The 10616-nt window shown below is 48.3% G+C and overlaps 1 protein-coding gene across 7 annotated transcripts in view; it reads right to left on the bottom strand.

Annotated features, from left to right (window-relative positions):
• PCDH17 (protocadherin 17) overlaps nucleotides 1-10189 on the bottom strand; it is an 88392-nt gene extending 78203 nt beyond the window's left edge. For 4 of the 7 annotated variants that reach the window (XM_030036568.1, XM_030036569.1, XM_030036564.1 and 1 more), the window contains exons 1-2: nucleotides 9640-10189; nucleotides 4874-7961 (exon numbers count right to left, since the gene is read on the bottom strand). In XM_030036568.1, coding sequence (XP_029892428.1) covers nucleotides 4874-7501 — 2628 coding nt within the window. In that variant the 5' untranslated portion in view covers nucleotides 7502-7961; nucleotides 9640-10189. Of the gene's footprint in view, nucleotides 1-4873; nucleotides 9528-9628 lie in introns of all 7 variants that reach the window. The other 3 variants (XM_030036566.1, XM_030036565.1, XM_030036567.1) reach the window with 3 other exon arrangements.
• Nucleotides 10190-10616: the final 427 nt, after the last annotated feature.

Genomic DNA, 10616 nt, shown 5'->3' on the forward strand with positions numbered 1-10616 from the left:
CTGAGAATGAATGCAACTTCTGTGAGCAAAGCTGCTTCTCCTTATACTGCAGCAGCTGCAGAATTCTTTCTGCAATCCTGAAATTTCTGAGCTGAAGTTTCTCAAAGTAAAGCATGGAATAGTAGTATACCTAAAGACAGAGCAGCACTAATATAGCTTATGGTTTTTTTATTTCCCCTGAAGACTATATCTTCTTACGTACTACTAGACACCTGGCGATGAAGCTGCAATGGGACTTGACAGTAATCTGTTGACACATCATAAACATCAGGTGCCTGAAGTATTACGAATGATCTGTACTTTATCTTAAAACGCTACAGGACTGCCGAGTACAGCAGCTACAGTGACGCCCAGCTTGAGAGCTTCTTGCAACACAGTCATTCTTTTTTAGCTGTTGTTTAGCAAAAGCTGTGACCACTGTTTTCTTTATTCACACCCGTCTCATTCCTGATATATTTACAAACCTCTCCAAGTTGCACCACAAGTGTAATAATAAATAATCTCTAGGATGATCAACACTACTTGCATATGTAGATAGTTTTCTACACTAATGTTATGTCACTTCAAGGAACCTATTTCCAGAACCTATTTGTTTGAAGAAACTATTTGTTCCCCTTTATCCATCCACTCTTTTATCTATTGGAAACCTGCAAGAAGAAATTGAGACTTGTTCACCCAGGGGAAGGCAAACTGATTAACTCGGAACTTTTTGGTAGGACAGATATGAACATATATGTATATGTTTGTACATGATATTTCTTTTTCTAATGTCTGGCCTTCAAAATAAAGCAAAATTCTGTTTCTCTTAGTCAGGTGAGTAGGTCAGCTTGATTTACTCACCAGAATGAGATGAACAGAATTTGCCCCGTAGTCTTTAAGGTCTAGAGTGACCAGAAATCTTCTTTCAGCCATGTAGAGTTTCCATTTTCTCCTGCTTTCCTCTTTTTTACTCCCCAATAAAAACAAATAGTTTGGACCTTAAGTGATTCGAAGGTCACATACAATTTTGAATCTGGCAATAAGAATTGTATAGCACTGGCCTATATTTAAATATTTTTAACAGACTTGCATTTCAAAGCACTGTTTCTAAAGTTTGTTTAGAATATGAGCGCTGAAGGTAAAAGCAATGAAACATGCTAAAGCGTAGCTGTTCTAACTTCCCAGTATGTTACTAAACACTATTCTTCCTACACATCAACCTCACGTGCACATCAAATCACAAATGGTCTATTTTCAGAGGCCCTAAGCACTTGCAAGTGTCTTGCGCCAATAAAAGCTGAAGGTACACAGCATCCTTGGCTGTCCATCAAAAATTTTATACATACATATATGTATGCATGTTTAAATTATTTCATTTTTATGGTACTGAAGAAGTTCATTGATTCATATAAGTGACACATGCAACCATGGCACATTTCTGGATGCTACAAAGTAGTGAGTAAACACACAAGTTGTTGAACCGTGTGACTAATGTGTAACAGAAGTCACTTAGAGAGAGGCAAGTTTACACCGCTCTTACACATATCAGGCAGTATTTTATTCAACCGCTTGTCATTTCGGGTCAGTCTGAAACCCATAGTCACTAAGTAACACTTTACTCCACAGGTATTCATTGATATAAATTGGGCTATCCGTAGAATAAAATACTATTCATGAGAAATAAGGGAATCATAAAGCCTATTGACTTTACTAGCTCTTACTAGTAAGCAAAGCAAAAAAATTGTTGTGCACTCCTCATAAGAGTGAGAAAATTTGGATCTTACTGAGAAAGAAATTATTTATTTGATTTTAAATATTTATAGACTGAATTGGATGTACTAAGTCATAATATAATATTTAGCATGTATATATATATCCATAGATATATAAGTATGTACTTATATATATAAACATAAAGTTTTAATAACAGGCTCCCGCTAGAGAATTCTGCCATTAAACACTTGCCGAGAAAATGAGAGTGAAGAAAAGCAGTTCCATTGTTGTATGAATTATATAGTGTGAGATTATCGTGGTTCAGTAATATGTCCGGAAAAACTGAAGTGAATATTTGGTAGAGAACATTTAGACAATCATTTACCTTTCCCTTACTGTGGTAACGAAGAAAGCTGCTTTTCTGAATTGACTAATGAAAGGAGATGATAAAGCAGCTGTTTGGATTCTGTATCTTTTTTCCACTGGCTATACCTTTGATTCCTAACTGTGCAATTTACTTTTCCAGACACAGGTTTCCTGGAGTGATTAAGGGCAGAGTAGATCCAGAGAGAGGGCTGATCCTTTACTATTTCTCCCTAAGTCTGCAGTCTGAATTTTACATGAGGCAGAAGTACAGGACCAGACACAAAGTAGTATCTACATTCTAAATGCAAATTTTTTATAAAATTTACTCCAGGGATGTGGAGATAGAGAATACAAAATGTATTTTAGCAATGCAAAATCATAGTGAAGAGGGTCAGATTTTCCCATCTAGCTACTTTAAGTCTGGGCCTTTCCTAAATAGAAACCAACTACTCTGCTTCATACCGTGTATTTGTTTTGTCAATGCAAATACATAATATAGTATCCATAAGTATGTTTGAACAGATTATTCACTAGGGAAAAAATGAATGTTTCCTAATCTACTGGCTGGACCATCTAAACATCCAAAACACTCTGTGTAGATATTCAGGGAAAGTAAAAACAATATTAGAGGTACCAGTATGTGCTATGAGGAGTTACGGATAACATTTCCCACAGTTATCATAAAGAAAACTCTTACAGAAACCACAACACACCTTTTTAAGGGAGGAAATTCCTCTTTTAGCTTTATATAGATCTCAGAAAAAAAAAAAATCATGATTGATATTATACAGTGAACACTGTAAAAAAAGGAATCATAGGGATTTTACACTACAATTGAATCTTTACTACTCAGTAGCATCAATACATGAATTAATTGCTTTATATAGACATTACATGGTTATAGAAAAGTATAATGTTCTGTCTTTTAGTAACTATTACACTTGTCAGTAGGAAAAAAAATGTGTTTTCTTTTTTTTAGCATTCTGACAACTCCATTTTACAGTAAAAAAGTTGACATTACTTAAACAGGTGTCATTGAAAGTTATTTTTTAAAGCATGAATTATAAATCAAATTATCTCTGGTTAGGCCCTAACCTAAACTCTTTCCTGAAGTGTCACTTTTTGTTAAAATCAATTTCAGATTTTAAGTATTGCTCTACTCACCTAATTGATAGCAACACAAATTCACGATAGGCATAAAATGAAATTGTTTCTGTGACACAACTCAGTAGTGGGTTGAGGATTAGTTCACAGTGACCTTGTACAGACAGCCTTTTTTCTTTTTTTCTTTTTTTTTTTCTCCCAGTTATAAATATTCAATTTACAGGCCACGAGTCACTGGAATTTTGGTTACTTAACCTGCCAATTACCGATGGCCACTTCTATTTAGTTTAAAACATTCGATGCAGCTGGCAGCTAGAACATTCGGTGTTCACAGACCACAGGGTATGATAACTCCAAGGTATTATCAATTTTCTTTTGGTACATCAAGTGTCTACAGTGCAACTTCTTTCCCACTTGCTGCATACACAAAATGAGTCTGTGTCACTTCTGATACACTCAGCTCGTTCCCCTATGACTCAGAACAGCATATTAGAACCACAGGATAAAACAGATATGACATTTCAAATATATTTAATAGTCATTATCCAGAGCCTGCTTTCAATCCAAATGTTAAAAATCAAATACCTGTAGTATTTGAACATTAAGCTGCATTAATCATGAAGTATGACTTTAAATTAAACCAACTGGAGCCAAATTCTGCCCTCACCTTCACTCCGCGAGTTCACTGCTCTGGAATACATCTTCTGAGTTTGGACTTTAAACTACCTGCTAAAAATTAAGTCATTCTTTGCTCAGCACCCTATATCCAATGGTCCAAATTCTGCCATGTCTCACATTCACAAAAGTCGGTAGAGGACAGTGTGGATATAACTGGCAGCAGAATGCAGCCCAGCTGTAATTTCTAAATGAGCTTTGGTAGAAGACAGAGCATGTAAGTCTTTCGCTATAAAGCAATCATCAATATTGACTCAGGCTACTGGAAAACTGACTAGTTGTTTTGCTGTTTTATGACAGGAGGTGAGTTTTGTTAACATTTGGGGGTAGGAGGGAATCGCCACGTACATTTTCTTTCTATTTGACTAAGCAGAATTTTCAGCGCTGAACGTTTGGCTGTTTGTGGGGAGAGGAGGAGGCAATGGGGCCCCAATGATACTGTTCTGCGTCAAAAAAATAAATATTTTATGTGTATATATTCTAAAGAAGGAAACTAAAAAAATTAAAAACATACATCTTGGAAAGGTAGCTCATATTTACATACAGGATCGGAGGGCTATAATACACTGTTGCAATAGATGTCCTCAGTGTGTAGAGTTTCTCCCATGTCCTGTTAGTTACTGCAGATGACACGACTGCTTCAGAAACCCCCTCCCCCCTTCTCCACCCCAAACCAAAGCGAAGTGAAACCTGCGGAAGCGCCCACCTCTGTCTGACGATCTTCTGGGAAGATCCCCCAGCGTGCCCCAAACGTACTAAACGCCTGCCTGCACTTCCACACGCCCCTCATTTGCACCGCCGTACCTCCGCTTGTTTCGGCGGGCATTTACTTTGGAATCACCCGGGAAACACCGGCGTGACGGCAGAACCAGACCCCACCAGCTGCGGTCTGGTTCCACTTTCCTTAAGTCCACCTCTCTTTAGTGACTCGTGTTGGTCCCTTCAGTGGTGCCTGACAGCAGATTTCACTGCAGACAAAAGGTAAAGTTAACCCAGCGTCTAAAGCGAGGTCCGGGGTATTCTAAAAGTCTCCTACCTGAATTATGGACATCCGGCTCGGGGGAGCCTCGCTGGCGTTAGTCCCTTGCCCTGTGAAGCTGGTGTGGCAGCCCACATGTCCCTGGGGTACGGTCAGGTTGTTGGAGGCGGGCTTCAGGTACATCACCTCCGACCTGGGAGAGCTGAGGGGCAGGCGGGTCTGGTAGTCAAAGTACATGGGCGAGGTGGCCAGGGATGGGCTGCTCACCACGTTCATGACATTGAGGGGGCCCCGGCTGTCCTCGCCCTCGCTGGGCACCAGCATAATGTCATTCTTGCTGATCTTCTTCTTCTTGCCCTTGCCCCCTCCACTGCCACTGCCTCCTCCTCCCCCGCCACTGCCTCCCCCTCCTCCCAGCTGAGGGTGGCTATACTCGGCAATGCGACAATTATAGGTGCGGATCTCCTTGTTCTCTCGCTTGCACTTCACGGCAATAGTGATCATGGCGGCCAGCAAGATGATGGAGACGGTGCTCAGCGTCACGATCAGGGGCAGCGACAAGTCCCAGTGCGGTCGCCGATGCTGCTCGCCGTTCACCTGCGGCTCGCCAGCCTCGGGCAGGGGCCCCGCCAAGGCCCTGACGATGAGCTTGGCCACTGCGGAGAGGCTGGGCTTGCCATGGTCACTGACTTTTACCACCAGTTCAGCCACAGGGCTGAGCTCCTCCCAGTAGGGGTGCAAGGTGCGTATCTCACCGCTAGTGGGGTCCATCTCAAAGAGGTGCTCCTCGTTGCCTTCCACAATCTCGTACGTGAGGCGCCCGCTCTCCCCAAAGTCACTGTCCAGGGCGCGGACGGTGCCCACGGGGTAGCCCACCCCAGCGTTGCGCGGCACCTGCAGCTCGGCGGTGTCGTTGATGAGGGCGGGCAGGACGATGAGGGGCGCGTTGTCGTTGACGTCGAGCACGGTGACGCGCACCGTGGCGTTGCTTTCGCGGTGGGGCGAGCCCGAGTCTTTGGCCAGCACGCGAAACTCAAAGTGCTTCGTCTGCTCGTAGTTGAAGCTCCTCAGGGCATAGATAGCACCATTGGTGGGGTTGACGGAGACATAGGTGTAGATGGAGACGTCGCCCACATGCCCGGGCAGGATGGAGTAGGAGACCGTCCCGTTTTGGCCCAGGTCGGGGTCCTGGGCCAAGACGGAGCCCAGGTACTCTCCGGGGATGTTGTTCTCAGGCACCTGTAAGACGTAGAGGTTCTTGCTGAAGCGGGGCGGGTTGTCATTCTCGTCGAGGATCCGGACGGAAAATGACTTGGTGGAGTTGAGCGGGGGGTTGCCCCCATCACGTGCCACGATGGTCACGTTGTACTCGTCCTGTGCCTCGCGGTCCAGGGGCCGGTCGGTGACCACAGTGTAGAAGTTGTCATAGTTCTCCTCCAGGGTGAAAGGGACGGCTCCGGGCCCGCTGCCACCACCCAGCACCCGGCACTGGAGCTGCCCGTTCTTGCCCGAGTCCCGATCGGTGACCCGCACCAGGGCAATGACGGTGCCCGGCGGGGCAGCCTCGCTCAGCGCTCCCTGGCGAACGGAGACGAAGCCGATGGTGGGGGCGTTGTCGTTGCGGTCGATGAGGCGGACGGTGACCTTGCAGTGAGCGGGGATGGGATTGGGCCCCAGGTCCCGAGCCTGGACGTCGATTTCGATGAGGCCGCTCTCCTCATAGTCCAGGTTGCCCTTGACGCGGATGAGGCCGCTCTGCGGGTCGATGCTAAACAGGTCGCGGACGCGCTCGGGTGCGTAGCCACTGAAGGAGTAGAGCACCTCTCCGTTGGTACCCTCGTCGGCATCGGTGGCGTTAAGGTCGATGACGGCGGTGCCTAGCGGCGCGTTCTCCGGCAGCTCCACCACGTAGGAGGCCGCCTCGAAGATGGGGCTGTTGTCATTGGAGTCAATGAGGCGCACGTTGATCTGCACCGTGCCCGAGCGCGGTGGGTCGCCGCCGTCCAGTGCTGTCAGTACCAGGGTGTGGTGGCTCTGCTCCTCACGGTCTAACGGCTTCTGGATGACCAGTTCCGGAAACTTTGTGCCGTCGCCGCGGGACTTCACGTCGAGGGAGAAGAGGCCGTAGTCGTCACGGGTGAGCAGGTAGGTGCGCAGCCCGTTGTCCCCGGCGTCCGGGTCGTGGGCGCTGGTGAGGGGGAAGCGGGTGCCGGGCGCGGCGTTTTCTGAGATGTCCATGTCCACCTGGTCAGAGGGGAACGCCGGCGCGTTGTCGTTCAGGTCCTGGATCTCCACCTTGATCATGCAGATCTCCTGGTCGTTGGCGAACACCTCGAGGGACAGCTGGCACTTGGCGCTGCGCCGGCACAGCGCCTCGCGGTCGATGCGCTGCTTGGTGTAGAGCAGCCCGCTCTCCCCGTCCACGTCCAGGAGGTGCGGGGCCGAGTTCTCCAGCACCCGAAAGGTGGACTTGGGACCGCGACCACCGCCGGGGCCGCCGCCGGGGCCGCCTCGCTCCGCGGGCAGCATCCCTCCTCCCGCGGCGCCCGCCGCCAGCCGCGCATCGCGGCCGATGTTCCCGATGACCGTGCCCGCTCCCTGCTCCTCCGGCACCGAGTAATTCAGGTTCTTCAGAGACAGGGCGGGAGCCCAGCAGAGGAAGAAGCAACAAATGGAAAGGTACATCCCCGAGCAGGGCTGGGGGGGGTGGTGGGGGGGCAGCAGCTGCAGCGGCGACCAGGGTTGTCCCCGTCTTCTCTGCCTCCTGCGCTGGGTTTGGTCTTCCTCCTCCTCCGTCGGCTCTCTCTTTTTTCTTTCTCTCTCTCTTTTTTTTTTTTTTTGTTGGTCCTCCTCTCTCCCCACCCCCGTATTTTAAGTTCCTGAACCTGTTGCTCTAAAACATCTGCAGAGACACAGGATGAGAGGCAGCAAATAGACCATGTAGCTCAGAGGGAGGGAGCAAGCGGGGGGGGGGGGGGGGGGGCGGAGGGGGAGAGCAGCTTCGGCAGCGTTTCAGCAAGCGCTTGCCGTGCTTGCAGTCCCCTCGCAGTTACTTCGGCTGTCCAAGTTCGGCAGTGGGAGGGTTTCAAAAATCAGAAAATTTGCAAAAGATCTTCTCCTCCGGGCAGGCGAAGCGTTGCCGATCCTCGAATCCCCGCAGATGTACAAAGGATAATAAAAATAACAACAATAATAAAAAATCGGCGGCAGCGGTTGTTTTTCTAAAAACGATCAAAAAGATTTTTTTTAAATATGTGTATTTCTATAGACATAGGAAAGGGGGGTGGCCACAGGTCTGTAAGCAGGGGTAGAAAAGCTTATTTGCTACTCATCGCTTGCGATGCGATGGATGGAGCGGAGGGGTGGGAGAGAGACAGAAGGGGAAAAAAAGTCTCAGCTTGTTGGTGAAGCCCTCTTCGTGTGCAGTGAGAGGCAGTGAAATGTCTGATTGCACCGCGGGGTTGTTGGTTTTCAGGGAGTGTTTTGCTGCATTTAGAGATCTAATCTTGCATTGCTTGCGGCGGAGAGCTGCATCTCGCTGCCATCGGTATTTCCCCCCTCTCTGTCTCGTACACCCTCACTGTTTCCTTCCCGAATCAGAAGGCGAGGGAAAGGAGGACTGCAGGGCAAGAGGGGAAAACAAAACGCCCCCCCCCCAGCAAAAACTAGTGTCCGGATTTGTAGTTTCCTTTCTCTCCCTCTACTACCAGCCTCACACTCGTCTTTTTTTTTGGGGGGGGGGGGGAAATTAAGAAACCCACCAGCCGACCGTCACCATTAGCAATAGATATATATTTTGAGAGAAATCGCAGGCTGTGCTCAATCAGATGCACACTTGGGTTTCTTTAAGACAGGCCAGTAGCCGCCGCCACCACCACATCCTTTCTCTCAGTCTATCTATGCCTGTGTGCGTATGCGTGTCTGAGGAACTGCACTTTTCTCGATGCAGTTTAATTCCAGTTTGCTTTTCTCTCCAGCCGAGAGGAAATCAACAGGCAACCCATGGCTGGACGCATAGATTAAAAAAAAAAAAAAAAAAAAAAAAGAAAAAGGGAGAGAGAGAGAGAGAAGGGGGGGCAGAAAGAAAGAAAGAAAGAAAAGCCAACACACACACACACACACACACACACACACTCTTCTCTCTCTTAGTCTCTCGCTAAAAGGGAAACAGTCTCTGTATTCACAGGGCTGCGCTATCAAGTGCCTCTCTTTTCTTTCTATTCAGCATCTCCTTCCAATGACACTGCCGCCTAGTCCTCTTCATTTAGGGGAGGGGAGAAGAAGAGGAAAAACAATTCTGGCGATGAATAAAGTGGGAGATCTTTTAATCGACCAATTCGCTTATATTGAAACCTATGCAGTTCCGCCACTGGTGTGATGCATTTTTTGCAGTCCTTTCAAGCTTTAACAGTCTCTCTGGGCATCTTGGTAGAGGGGAGAAGACCGGCGGCAACGCCAGATGCGTTCCCCCTCTCCGATATACCTTTCCCAGCGATACGGTGTATAGGTAAATATTGGGGAAGGGTAACTAGATTTTATTTCAGGTTCTTTTAACAACCAGAAATAAAGGAAAGGCACATCCAGAAATGCAGGTGTTTCAATCTGCTGGCTGAGTCAGATCCAGCAGAACAAATCACATTCACTATCGCCTCATGTTCCTCCCTTCACAGACATTAGTTGCAGCTTCTTCCTAACGCTTCTCTGACTCACTCTATAGACAGGAAAAAAAATTAATCAGATTTGTAGGGGTGGGGGGGGGAAGGAAAAAAAAAAAAAAAAAGAGAAGGGGGGGGGTGTCGGATCCAGCTACACTTTTACTATACCTCTTTCTCCGGGAGACTGAGGATCAGGAAAACAAGGCTGTTATCCACTCACTGGCACAGAGGCGCGTCTGTCTCCTGCTTTGCTGAGTGTTTTTAACCACCTTTCCTCAGTGTTATGTGTGAAATAAATCAGAGATCTTTCATATTAAAAGAAAAAAGAAAAAACCACCAACAAAAACATAGGTTCCCAATACATAGCTCACAGATCTAGTTCCGAGTCTCAGTTCTGCAATGTTTTTTTTTTCTCCTTTATTTGAGTCCGGACCCAAAGTACACAGTTAATTCTGCAACCTGTGGTAGAGAGGCTTTCAAAAGAAAAAGAAGAAAAAACAAATATTCTTCTCTGCCTCATTGATGGGTGGCCCCTTTCAAACAGACGGTCGCCAGTCTTAGCCAGACAGCACGCGCGAGGAACGCCGATCCCCGATAAACCAGATCCATTTCACCAGCCGCCCGCAGGTAAGTGGAGAGAATTCAGCGAAAATTCAACAGTTGGAGCCGCTCTCTGCCTGCCTGCCTCTCCTCTCTCCCTCTCCTCTCTCTCTTCTCCCCCCCCCCCCGCCGCCTCCTCCGCCTCCTCCTCCTCCTCGCCTCCCTCACTGCAGCACTCGCGGGGCCGCCGCGCCGCGCCGCGCTCGCCCAGCGCCGCTCGCCGACTGCCTCTATTCACCTCACGCCGCGGCTTAAACATTGATACGGATTCCCCGCCAGCCAATCGGCGACGGCGGCGCCGACCGGCCCCGACGCCGACCTACCAATGGGAGGAAGCGGGAGGGCGGAGGGGCGGGGCGGGGGCGGGCGGCGGGCGCTGGGTGTCATTGATTAGATCGGTTCGGTGGGAGACGCGCAACGTGCGAAGGGCTCGGGCGGGCGGGCGGGCGGGCGGGCTGCGGTGTGTCGGCGCCGCGCACCGCAGCGCCGCGCCCCCGGCTGCTCCCGGCTTGGCCTTATTTAGTTATTTATACGCAGCCCCCCCC

This window comes from Aquila chrysaetos, chromosome 14, assembly GCF_900496995.4.
Source record: "Aquila chrysaetos chrysaetos chromosome 14, bAquChr1.4, whole genome shotgun sequence".
Classification (NCBI taxonomy): domain Eukaryota; kingdom Metazoa; phylum Chordata; class Aves; order Accipitriformes; family Accipitridae; genus Aquila; species Aquila chrysaetos.